The sequence below is a fragment of the Lolium perenne genome, chromosome 4, assembly GCF_019359855.2.
Source record: "Lolium perenne isolate Kyuss_39 chromosome 4, Kyuss_2.0, whole genome shotgun sequence".
Taxonomy (NCBI): domain Eukaryota; kingdom Viridiplantae; phylum Streptophyta; class Magnoliopsida; order Poales; family Poaceae; genus Lolium; species Lolium perenne.
In genome coordinates this window covers 269,452,603-269,465,587 of record NC_067247.2, presented here as the reverse complement: position 1 = coordinate 269,465,587, position 12,985 = coordinate 269,452,603, and the positions used below count along the sequence as shown (strand labels likewise).

The window sequence follows — 12,985 nt, the reverse complement described above, 5'->3', positions numbered from 1 at the left end:
GCCCGGGAATTTTAGGGGCTGACCGGGCCAGGCTTCCCATTGCCAGGTATACATGGAGATGTCTTGTGAGACTAGTGGCAAATGGTGGTGCTCGAGAAGGTGGAGCGGTGTTGCATCTGCCGCGTCGACGGTGGCATGACACATCGGGGTCTCGGTGTCGGACATGACATAATGAGCTCGCGTAGGCTGGGGCCAATGTCTATCGCCGTGGCAGCATCAACGACGGGCCCGACGAAGACATTGTGGATCTCTATCCAACACTGACGCCGGTGATGACTTCTAAAGCGTGTGCACGAGGTGCTCCCTGGACCGGATATGTTCTCCCTTTTTGCTATAGGTTGGCTCGATGATGCTCGCGGTACATAGTCGGTGCATTGTTTGTGTTTTTAGGGCATAATAAAGCCTAGTGGCATAATCTTCCTTCGGGTTTTGTAGGTGTTGTGTGGTAATTTCAGATTTTTCCATATGTGCTCTTGCTAGACAAGTTGAATACAGTAAAATATAAATAAAAGTTGTATATTTTTTCACCTAAAGGCCGGGGCTCTCACCATTTTTTATCCAAAAAAATCAGAAAAATAAATGAACTCTGAAGAAGGATGGGCAAGCAAGCTCGCGGACCCGCGGAGGCAAGCACGCGCGGATAAGGGGTGCGGCCCCACACGACGTCTCTGCAGGACCCAGAACCACAAGTTGAGGAGCCGCTAGTCTCGACGTGGCGGCGATCGGCGCCTACCCACCGGCACCGGGACGCACCAGCGAGCGAGCAGCAGCAGCCAAAGCCGCGGGGAGTCAACACCACCCCATCCCGTCAACCTCTCTCCCTCTCGCCAGTTCATTCCGTGGCGCTGTTAATTTATACCGCGCGCACGTTTGACCACAGAACTTCCCGTGTTCTCTTCTTCTCTTCTCCCACCTCCATTCGCCATCGGTCTCCGCTGCTGCGCAGCCCCGTTCAGACCGGGCATCCGGGGGCATTGATTAAGCTTAAAGCTTCCTGCTGGTCAACTCCCCGCTCCACCATGCCAAGGAGAGGAGACTCTGTTTTTATTTATACTACCTTCTCCGATTCTCTCAGTTTCGCTTGACCTGACTACTTAGCTTGGCGGCGAACGCCGGCACGCGGCGTGGAACTTCCGAGAACTGGACCGGGTGTTGCGGGGGGATCGAAGAAAGACGACGACGACGACGACGGCGACGAGCTGCACAAGCTAGCTTCCGAGCTTGTATTTGTTCCGACTTGCGACTGGCTTGGAAGGAGTGGTGGAAAGAACGGGGAAAGGTGAGTTCTTGGCCTCTTCCTCCTCGTCTTTTTTCTCTTTGATTGATTGAAGGAATTTGTTTCCTTCTGCTCCTCTTCTTCCTTGAGCCTTCGGATCAGCTTCTGCTCCTTTTCCATTTTTGTTGCCCACACCACACAAGAGGTCCTGCTCTCTCCGTGTGCTCCCTGCTTTCCCCGTTGGATTGGTTTACTGTACTCCAACCCAATCTGCACATCGGGGGTGTAGTTTCTTCTCCCATCCTCACCCCCTCTGCCCGCCTCTCCACCTCAATCTGGCCAAAGGTGTTCCTAGCCCTCAACCTTCAGTAAGCATCCATTTCTCTGCCTTCTTCGCGCTCTAGTAGAGTAGGTTGCTACTCCACACGCACGCACGCACGAGGCACGAACGATTCTCTTGCGTTCTTTACGGAGATCCTACTTTGGATTTTTGCAACCGCTATGTGCTACCAACCAACCGTCATGACGAAATTAGTTATAGCTGCTGAACACCGTTACGCCTTTGTTCCAGTACTTTTTAGCTACCAGGGAATTTTGATAACTCGGATCTCTGATGATCTCATGAACAGGACAAAGGGGTCCGAACAGTCAGTACCTTTTTCTATGATCTCATCGATTTGTTGTTTTCTAATCAACCAACAACACCCAATGAATTGCTTCATGTTTGCCCATAGGCCAAGATGCCTACCCCTGTACTGATCCCAATGTTTCAGCAGCTAGCATGTGGCGCTACACCTACAGCTGTATCTCTTGCAGCACCTAGGCGTTTATCTTTGTTCTCATTAGTATTCGTGGTAGGGATTAGTCCAACCATGATGAGTTGCTAATCTGCTTGTGGAACTGATCATTATTCCTCTTGAACGTTTGCAGATACAGGAGAACTGGATTCTGGACCTGGTATTGCATAACATAGGAGGAGACGGCCTTTGCATTCATAGCAGTTTGGTGGTGATTGGTACCTACAGCCTGGAAATATTGTGCCGTGGGTGATGTCCTTGGCCGTTCTTGTTTGATGGCAAGTGCAAACACGGGAGGGTTCCGCCTCGTGAGGTGCCCAAAGTGTCTCAACATCCTACCAGAGCCTGCAAATGTTTCAGTCTACCAGTGCGGTGGATGCAACACCACTCTTCGAGGTACACATTCGATCAAGGACACACTGGCTAGTCAGAAATTTAGAACTAGAGTAGCTACCTTTTTCGATAAAGCTAGAGTAGCTACCTGTCTCCTTAATTATGAACTATTCAGACAAACCAGTTTTCTCATTGGTTTCTTTGCTGTGTTGCTTATGCAGCTAAAGTCCGTCCTGGCAGTGCACAAAATGTGGCCACAAAACAGGTTCAGCAAGACTCCGGCGATCACTCTGTTATTACACCTGTGAGCAATGGAGCGTCCACAAAACAAGTTAGGCAAGACTCGGGCAGCTACTCTGTTGTTACCTCGGTTGGCAATGGGGTGTCTCCTCAAAGCAAGGAACTGGATTCCATTGGTGCTGCCCTGGATGATCCCTGCACTCCAGATACTCCATGCACCGAGGCCGAGCACGAGAGCAATGGCTTTGGAAGCAATGAGGATGGTGATGCCATTCCAGCTGAGAAGAATGTGTTGGAGGTTGAAATTACCGAGTGCAATGAACACGACAGTTCTGATGGAAGGGACACCGATGGAGAAATGGAAGAGCTTGCTGCCCTCATACATGGCACGCATATAGGTTCTGACAATGAAGAGAACATCACTGTGGAGCGAAGTGCAGAGAGTCCAGAGGCTTGCACAGTAGGAGAAGAGGATGAAGAGGAACGCAGTCTGAAAGCCTCACAGCCCTTGTCTGATGGAAGAGGATCGCCTGTCAATTCGCCAGAATCTGAGCAGAGTGGAGCATGCAAAACTGAAGCTGCTGCAGGCACGAGAAGGAAGCTCGTAAGGGTGCAATCTCGATCTTGTGATCTCCGAGAAGGGGCTAGAGTGTCGGTTGACTCGCTTGATTTCCACTCCTCTCGGACTTCATTCCAGTCAAAGAGCTTCAGGGCAAGTGAACCCCTTGAATCAAAGATCATGAAGACGGTGGATGAATTGAAAGATGACCTGTCCGAAATTTTCAGTAAACCATCTTCTGACTGCAAGCCAAGGGCACACCCTGCACGTCCTCTGAAACAAGATGGTTACAGGCCTCATGTTGCCATCGCATCCAGCCAACCTCTTACAGCTTATCATCCTACTACCAAGCATTCTGGCATTGCATCTCGTCTGAGTCGGTCTGGCCAAGTTGCTCCTCATGGCCATGGGCTACCCTTACCGCGGTATCGTCGACACAGTGCTTATTCGTACGGTCACAGTGGGCAAATGGAGATGAGACCATGCCCTCACCAATGCTACCACCATAGCTGCGGGCCACCTTGTTGCAGCTCCTGGAAACAAGAAACTGCACCACAGAAGCCACAAGCCAAGAAGACCAAGCGGCGGCCTCCACCGAAAAATCTCTGTCGACCAGTCCTAAGGGGCGCGCCATTCGTCCTTTGCTCGAACTGCCTCAGGCTGGTCCAGTTGCCCACCGGTTTTGCCATTCCAAGCAGAGGAACACGCCGGCTGCAGTGTGGCTCCTGCTCAAAAGTTCTCTCCTACTCTTACAGAGACCCAAGCAGAAAGAAACTTCAGTCACCATTTGGGGGGGATGAGTCCAGCGTAGATGACTACGGAAATCAGCAGGTAGATGATGAGTACAACGCTGATGCCCATCAAGCTGACCCATACTCGTACTCGGAAGAGTACGGTATCTCAGCTGGTGCAAGCTATTCTACCGAGGACGGACAACCCCTGCATGTGTCAAGGAACTCGTCTTTCAACACCATCGATGAAAGAAGTGCCAAGGAGTCTAAGCTTCACCGGTTGATGGGGTACTCTTCAGCGAGTGAGCTGATGCGGCGTTCTCCTGATCTCTATGAGAGTTTCAGCAGACGAGCACCTAATGCAAGAGCATATGACATGAAGGGGAAAGGCGTTTGCGTGACCGGTGATGATTCAAGTGCAAAACATATTGCAGTGAAATCAAAAGCAAAAGAGAGAAGTGTAGGCTTGACATTCCAAGGAATGTTCAAGAAAAGGATTCATTGACTGGAGTCTCTCAATCTCAGGCCATAGCTAACCTCGGTTCCCAGCTGGCGAGTTTAGGAGAAAGTATACAAGTAGATTCAGTTTTTGGAATCGTGATAGAATGATGGGTATTTTGGTGTAGTAGACTAGTAGTAGTTAGCCTTCCAATCGGTGAGTGAGTTCACTGAGTTATTTGCCAATCCTCTGTAAGGTTACTGGTTTGGAAAAAATGTGTGCTTTTCGACGTGTGTATAGTTTCTGGACTCCAAATTTTCAGCATTGTGATCGCATCTATAGACGAAATAATATGTGCTTTATTATTTTTGTTTTTTAAGCAGGCGGCATTGCACAATTATGCACTTTTGCCTTGCGAACAAGCACGAAAGGACATAGCAGTCGTTGAACAGAAAGGACATAGCAGTCGTTAAACAGAAAGCGCTAACAACATAAAATCTTGTTCCAAAAAAAACATCATAAAAATCAATCTTCTGTAGCAGCATACTCCTAAACATAGGCAACAGCTGAAGTACTCTGCCACAGCCTGAAATCAGCAGAGAGCAAGAGTAAGAGATTCAGTTAGTCAAACAGAACAACGAAGGTCCAAAGCCTGATGGACCGAACCGGTACCCCGGTACGGACCGACACAGGCGACGCGGAAGGCGATTTGAATGGCGACGGCGGGGCCTCCAGCGAGCGCAACGCGGGCTGGAGCTGGCCGGCGCTAGAGGGGACGCCGGCGGCGGGCGGTACGACGGTGCGTGGTAAGTTCTGGGATGCCATCTCTGAGCAGGAGGCCTCAGATGAAGGCGAGGCGTTCGACGAGGAGTGCGGGTCGGAGGGGTCCGACTCGCCGCGACGGCCGCCGGCGCGGCCTACCCTGGAGGGCTTCATCTCCCGCGCGGCGGAGCTTGGGGGCTCCCTGCGGTCTCAGCGACGGCTGGCTTTTGCTCCTGGGGGCAGAGGCTCAAGATTTGGCGCCGGAGGAGGGCTGTGGCGGCGGCGGCCAGACGCGAGCTGGCCCCGTGCTGGTGCTGGCGGGCGCCACGCGCGGCGGACGTGCGGGGCCAACGTCACGGCTCGGGTGGCTGGCCGGGGTGCCGGTCGGCGTCGGCGAAGGCTGCCGGCTGCGGCGGAGCACCGGGCGGCGGGGCTAGGGTTCGTCGGAGACGATCCTGCCGTGGCTGAGGCCGTGGACGGGCCTGGGCCGCGGCCTCTGGAGCCGCAAGGGCTGGACGAGGCGGGGGCCTCGTGTGGGCCTGGTGGCCTGGCCGCCTCCACGCGGTTGGGGCCGGAGCGGCCTGGCTCGGCCCAGGCTGGCATGGGAACGGCCCAGCTATCCGCACCAGTCCTTGAGGCCCACCAACGGCGGCTTATTAGGGGTTGGCTCTGGCTACCCCGGTGACAAGGGATTAACTTGTCAATGCCTACGGGTTGTAGACTAGGGTTTTAGTTAGAAGTAGAGGGCAAGTAGATCTCGAAGGTTTCAGCCGAAAAGTACTCGACGATATGAAAACTAGGGTTTGTAAGACAATGAATCGATGCTTTCTTTGTCCCTCGACTCCCCCTAATATAGGAGGTGGAGCCGAGGGATTCGTGATGTACAAGTTACAGAGTCCGGGAGGGTTTCCAACCCATCCTGCAAGATTACAAGTATGTATTTCCTAATACAACTCTAGCTTTTCTTAATACTAGTTTGGGCTTCCGAATCTTCATATTCATCGAGTCGTGGGCCTTCAATAAACCCCGGGTACCATCGTTGGCAGGCCCATTGGGGATGCCTATGTTAGTAGCCCCCGAGATTTTGCTTGAATCGCAGAGTCAGGGAAAATCTCCACCTTTATATTTATTTGATAACTCTGAACTTTACCACATATCTTTGCATACAAATTTCTATATTGTACAGGGATAATGGTAGTTGGGGCTTGTTCATCTGACGGATCAGGTACTAGTTAACTGCTCTAGTGGCAATCCGCAAAAACCTACTTCAAGATCACGTCCCTGGACATGATCTCGGGATACTGATGTAAACTTCGACAGGTGCCGCTTAAGGTCTTACCATTCTGTCGAGTCCCAGTCATATTTATCGGGTACCTAACGCGTCCGTTAGGATTTTCTTCGTATCTGTTGATACGGAAAAAAGTAGCAAACCGACGTCAGAGACGGCGCCACGCCACACAGAACGGATCTGGGGTCTTACCTTCGCAAAGTTTTGCGGCATTCAGAAATTGTTCGCAACTTTGGCGTTCCGAGAATATATTGTCGAGTGCTTTTTCGGCTGTTGGAATAGCACATTTTATTGAGTCAACGGATGACTTATATTGCTCTCCCGATGGGAGTATATGTAGAGTTATTTATATAACTCGAAATATGCTCACTTTTTCTTCTTCTTTTTTTCTCTCTTTTTTATAATTTCATCGGGCACGCGAACAACGTTCCCGATGGGAGTAGCCCCCGAGGCTACAGCCAAGGACTTGAGCTTGGGTGTAGGCTCCACGTCTTATGTCGCTATATTTTTCTTCTGTCTCACAGTTTTCAAATCTCTCGGGTGCGCGAACAGCGCTCCCGATGGGAGTAGCCCCCGAGGCTATGAGCAAATACTTGTATTTGATCATAGGCTCTCGCCATTTCTATTTTGTCTTTCCCGAGTCTTTCATTTTTCCAAAGTAGCCTCCCGAGCATTTGATCAAAAACTTGTATTTGATCAAAGGCTCTCAAAATAATCCATAATCTTCTGCTGTCGCCGTTTTTATGAAGCTGCTGAGTCGAAATTTTCTCTTGCTAAGGTGACATCACTGCTGACGATAGCCACGACCGCTGTTCCTGGAAAACGCGAGAAGTTCTCTCTCGCTGCCTTGCGGGCCCAAATTACTCATCGTATTGACACGTCGTGCAAGTGGGGGACACACGTCCTCCGCTTTTTCTGGCGCACGTACTGTAGCTCCTATTCTTTCTCGTCTGTATGAAATTACCTTTTACCCCTTGTCCACGTGTACACCATCTGTCCCGCAATATCTCAATCCAACGGCGCGTCGATTCACCGCACCTCTATATAAAGGCATCGTCTTCCTCCTCTAGTCCTTTCGCTCGCGCCGCACCTCTGCTTCTCCTCTGCAAAATCCTCAATTGCTCCCGTTGCTTCAAGCGCTCAACCACACTCACACCTTTCGCCGCCAAGCTCATTGATGCCGCCTCGCATCCGTTTGACTAGGCATAGCACTTCGGAGTCGAAGATGGCGACGGCGGATCTGGGGAGCGCCGAGTGGGAAAGATCCAAGATCTCTGCTCAAGACATCAACTTGCTGAAGAAGATGGGGTTCAGCAAGAAGGATAACTCGCTCCGCTTCCCCAAGGAGGAGAGCTATCCAAGGCCTCCAATCGAGTATCGGGTCAGTTTCGTTGACCACCTCATCCGAGGTCTTTCTCCCCCAATCCACGAGTTTCTTCGGGGTCTTCTATTTGTCTATGGGCTTCAACTGCATCAGTTGACGCCCAATTCCATCCTCCACGTGTCGATTTTTATCACATTGTGTGAGTGCTTCCTCGGGGTCCAACCTAATTGGGCTCTGTGGAAGCGTATCTTCTGCCTCCACCGTAATGGCTCCCACAACGTCGCCTACAACATTGGCGGCGTTGTTATCTGTGTTCGTTCTGACGTCGAATATTTCGACGTCAAATTCCCCAACTCTGTCCAAGGTTGGCGGAAGAAATGGCTGTATATCCATGAAGACAGCTCCAATCCAGTGGAGGACAACATCGCCCCTTTTGACGAAGAAGCCAAAATCCTTCGCCGCCGTTCCTGGGATGCTGAAGCTACCGAAGCTGAGAAGTTGGCGACAGAAGCGCTGATGACTCGCAACCACGAGCTACAGAACACCCGCGGCAAGGAACTTTCGGGTATTGAGATTACTGCCTATCTTTACTATTAAATTGCAATAGGTGACTGGCTGGTGTCACATATGGGCCGTGGACACCAAGACCCCTCTTCGGGTGTTTTTCGAGGCCCAAAATCCCCGATTGGCCTTTTTTTTCCTTATGCGCGATGTGAGATACCAAGTCCGGTTCGAACTTGATTTTCCAAACCGCGGTCCGATTAGTCGGTAATGGTCCAACTTTGATGGTTCTTCCCTCAACAGAAACGTTTTCTGTGCTCGCTGAGACCGTAAGTACATGCACAGAGCTCATGCAATTAATCATTTCGGCTGCCGGCGACCTGATTTCTCCCTACGATTTCCCTTGCGGAAATTTACTTGCCGCGAGGAGGCAGAATCAGTGCATCACATCAGGTGCAGCTACAAGCGTGGCGCTGTCAGAAAGGTGGTTGACGCTAGCTGGGCAGAGGAAACAAAACTATTTGCCCCTGACGAGAACACGCCATCCACATCACCAAAAACGATAAAAAGAGAGAACAATCCATCTGCAAAATGAGTGAGTGAATATGTCCTGCAGGTTAAATGGATATCTTATTCCATGCATGGTGCCTTAATTTTTTTAGCTACGTAAACGATCGTTTTGAATATGCAGGAGCGCATATGTACTCACTCACTCATTGTATCTGGCTTAATCAAATGTCTGTATTTTTTTCTTTCCCGGCCCATAGGAGAGGGTATTTCAGTACGTAGACATCTTCTTTTTATATATACTTCACAATGCTACTGCATATGTTCATTTATTTATATTTCCTAGCTTTAAGGTCGGTTAGATTTTAGGGTGAGAACAATGAAAATTGGAGATTTGGAGGTTTTCTTATCGCTCGTTTTGGTCCTTGGAACATACCATGTACCATACCGATTCCAATTTAATAATACAGATACACCTTGGGTTTATTAAACAAAAAATTGGTGTTTTTTAAAATGCTTGCTATGTGAAAAAATGCTACGAACTGAATCATGAGAATATTAGAGCAACTTTAACAGAGCTCATAAATACCGCCGGAACTAAATTTTTCCGGTGGATTTACGGGTCTAGAGCCTGAATTGGCGGCTGGGTCCAAAAAAATTCTCGGGGGCACGAGAAACTCCGTGTGCCCCTATTTATACAGGCCACATAGGAGGCCACAGAGGGGAGCTCGGTTCCAAAACCCTAATCCTCTCTGCCGTCTTCCGCTTCCACTTCCGAGGAGCGATCCGAGCGCAGTCGCCGCTGCATCCGATCTTCCGCGAGCTCCACCGCGACCGCATGGCTAGCGCCGGCAGCTGCGGGAGGGAAGGCGACCGGATTGGTGGCAGCAACTCGCCGCCGCGCCCCCGCCTTCCGCTCGGAGGCGGGGCGGTGGAAGTGGAATCGCTATGAGGGTGCTCGGAAGCGGAGCGCGCAGCGGTGGATGAATTGGGGCATGCCGCTTCTGGGAAAGCTCGCCCGCTACGCCAATAACGGCAATGGCTCTTCCTCCGGCGCAGTGGGCCGGACCCTAGCACCGGCCGTCGACGGCAGAAGTGAGGAGGAGGAGGCGCTGCAGTGAACCGTCTTCAACTCTGGGGAGTACGTCGTCAACGAAGATGCGACGGCGATCCAACAGTTTGCCGTCATTTCGGAGGCAGAGGTGCGCGCGCTTCCGCCGCGAAGAGGCAGACGCCGTCCGGCAGGTGCACACGTAGAAGGTGGCACAGAGGGAGGCCGCCGTCCGCCACGTGCAACGCCGAGTAAGTCGCTGTCGTCCGCCGCCCCGTCCTCCATCGCCCCGTCCTCCGCCGCGTGTTGAGGCCTCGGTAGGGCCAAATTTTAGTCATGGTTAGGTCCCGCGGCGGAGGAACATTGTATATCCGATGTCTATTTTGTGATCGCTATGTAAATTATGCAACTATGAACTTTCAGTTTGATCTCCAAACTTGTTTGCGAATGAACAATTCTCCCGCTAGATTTTAATTTTAATTTTTCAGTTTTGAATACGGATGCTATTCTGCGCCACCTCCGAATTCGCTTAAAAAACGTTTTTCGGGAGACTGAACTTGCGCTTTTTCAGTTCGTGCGTTTACGGGTTCTATTAGACATGCTCATATTTATACATTTAGGACCTTATTTGGGCAGCTAGGAACCAAACAAGTTTAATTTAGACGTGTAAGAGAGACGTGTTTTCATTGTTTATTTGCATATAATAAAAGTAAATTATAAATGTTTAGCTATAAAGATATGGTTAACTTTGTTCTATCCGTAGCAACGCACGGGTACTATGCTAGTTTCCTTAGGATTAGAGTGCAGCCTCTCCAGGCTCGCAAAAATCTCCTCTGGAAGTATGTTGGTGAAGAAGATGTCGACAGGCTCTCAAAAGACCTTCCTTTGAAGGATTTTGAAAAGCTTATCCGAAAAATCTCATCGCTCAACAAGAAGGATCCCATTCCGTCCTCTTGCCGCATTACGCCATATAGTGGCACCAATCCCCTTCCCGAGGTAATTTTTCCTCTTAGTTGCTATATTATCTCCTCGAGTTTTACTATTTTGTCGACTACTGTCTTGCTAGCTTTTTTGCATAACTTCTTTTTTGTATCGACACTCTTTGTTTTTCTCAGAACCACCCCGTTCTCGCTTCTCTTCCTCCTCTTCCTGAGGGTGGAGAAGTTGAAGATCGTACCGTTGTCGATGATGACAACCAAGGTACCTCGCGCCCTGAAAGTGAAGTCGCGGGTTCTCACAAATCCGCGGCTTCTTCTGAAAAAGATGCTGAGTCTGAGGCCACTGCCTCGACACACTCCCTTCCTCCTGCTGTTTCTCCAAGGAACAAGAGGAAAAGGGATGAAGTCGAAGATTCCGGCATCTCCAAAGCCGAAGAAGCTGGTCCTTCAGATAAGAAGGCAGCTTTCAATCCATACGATGATGCCCTCGTCAGCTCGTAAGTTACCCCTTGCTTCTTACTGTTTTGCTCTTGATGTTTTTGTCTATCTTGCTTCTTATACTGTCGCCATTTTACTGCAGTGGTGACGAGGAAGAAGCGCAAGCTATTTACGCGACTGCTCGAACGAGTACGTCGCGTACTTTAGTTGTTTCTGAAGTGCAAGCTGATGGAGAAGAATCTTCGCCTCCTCAGAAAAACACCGAACATCCTACTCCTCCTGCAAGCCCCCGTGTCCCTTCGCCAAAAAGGGCAAGGGTTGAATCAATCACGGAGCCTGCCTTACAATTGGGTGGCTCCACGACTCCTCTTCTGGATGATGTAAGTCCCTTCTCTTTTTAAGTACTTTCCGATGCTATCGACTTTTTTGTTGTTTGCTTCTTTTTTACTTTGTGCTATCGAGCTTTTTCTATGTTGACGCTTTCTTTTCTCTATCTTTCTTCGTCAGCCTTTGATTAAGGAATTCATCCGCTTCGGTGCCCAATTCGTCGGGTACCGTGATCATGCTAGCAAAGCTGAAGGTAATATTTTGCTGCTTCTCCTGGCCCATGACTTCTCACTCCTTTCTTATCGTGATTTTGACTGGTTTTGACTATTTTGGCAGAAAATCTTGCGGAAGCCAACAAGCGTGCTGATGCACTTGCTCAAAAATTGGAGCAAAGTGAAAAGGCTCGTAAGAAGGCTGAAGCAGATGCTAAGAAGGCCAAGGCAGATGCTGAAAAGGCCAAGGCAGATGCTGCTGGTGTTGAAGATCTTCGGAAGAGGCTTCACGACGCAGAATCTGCTTTAAGCGACAAAGTGACCGAGCAAACTGCTCGAGAAGAAAAGATCCTCAGTCGCTTGCAATCGCAGAGTCGACGTTTTGTTAGTAAGTGTTCGAATCCTTGTGCATTTCTTCGGGTTACTTCACGTTTTTTCGAGCATTTTTATTGACGAGCTTCCCTTTGCTTGTTTTCAGGGAGAACTCATCAAGAATACGAAGTGGATGGTCCTGAAGGCGACGAGCTTCTCGACGCGCTTACCCTTCTTGAAATCCATGGGGATGAAGCACGCGAAGGCCTTGCTGACGCTGAGGCATGTCTGTCGAAGATTTTCCCCCACTTCTTCCCAAAGAAAGAGGAGCCCAACACTTTTACTGCTCTTGCCAAAAGCTTCAACGTGCCGGAAGATCTGGGGCTCAAATTTCGCCAAGAGGGCGGAAGATTGGCGTTGAGGGCACCATCGCGCTGATTGCTGATAGCCAGCAAAACGTCGACTGGACCAAGGTTGGCGACATAGGGGAGATGGAGACGAAGAAGTGGCAATCTCTAATTAGAGCTGCCAACCCTCCCTCAAAGCCAATCCTTGCCTTCCTTGGTGTTAAACCAACTCCTGCTCCAAGCGCATCCAAGCCGGAGGTCAAGTAGACCACCCTTTCTTTCTTATTTTTTCTTTTTTCTTTTGATGCTGTCGCCAAAGTAGCTTTGGCGACATTTACCCCACTAGTTTTGTTAGGGCAACCTCCATTGTAATATCTTGTAAATATTCTGAAAATCAATGGAATTCTATTTTGCTTGATGATTGATGTCGAACCTTTTCTTTCAGTTGACGTTCGATAACTATACTCCAACTCCTGCTCCTTCCGATGTTTTTCCTACTTCTTCTCGCTCGAAGAAAGCGCTTATTAATAGTGAACTTGGTGAAGATTCCTCGAGTAAGAGTTTATCGCAAGACTTGGAAGAACTTCATCAACAACTTCAGTATGCGAAGAAGCAAACACTTGTGATGATGGAGCAATCTCGCAAGGCATCCGAAAAAGAGAA

At 49.8% G+C, this 12,985-nt stretch overlaps 1 protein-coding gene across 2 annotated transcripts; it reads left to right on the top strand.

Annotated features, from left to right (window-relative positions):
• Window positions 1–769: 769 nt before the first annotated feature.
• LOC127294927 (uncharacterized) lies at window positions 770–4,694 on the top strand. 2 transcript variants are annotated; one of them, XM_051324832.2, is made up of 3 exons: window positions 770–1,279; window positions 2,147–2,409; window positions 2,568–4,694. In XM_051324832.2, exons 2-3 carry the CDS (start codon window positions 2,289–2,291, stop codon window positions 4,379–4,381), a joined length of 1,935 nt encoding a protein of 644 aa, XP_051180792.1. In that variant the 5' UTR covers window positions 770–1,279; window positions 2,147–2,288; the 3' UTR covers window positions 4,382–4,694. The 2 variants fall into 2 exon arrangements, with proteins under 2 accessions (XP_051180792.1, XP_051180793.1); XM_051324833.2 differs by lacking the exon at window positions 770–1,279 and adding an exon at window positions 1,340–1,584.
• The last annotated feature ends 8,291 nt before the right edge of the window (window positions 4,695–12,985 follow it).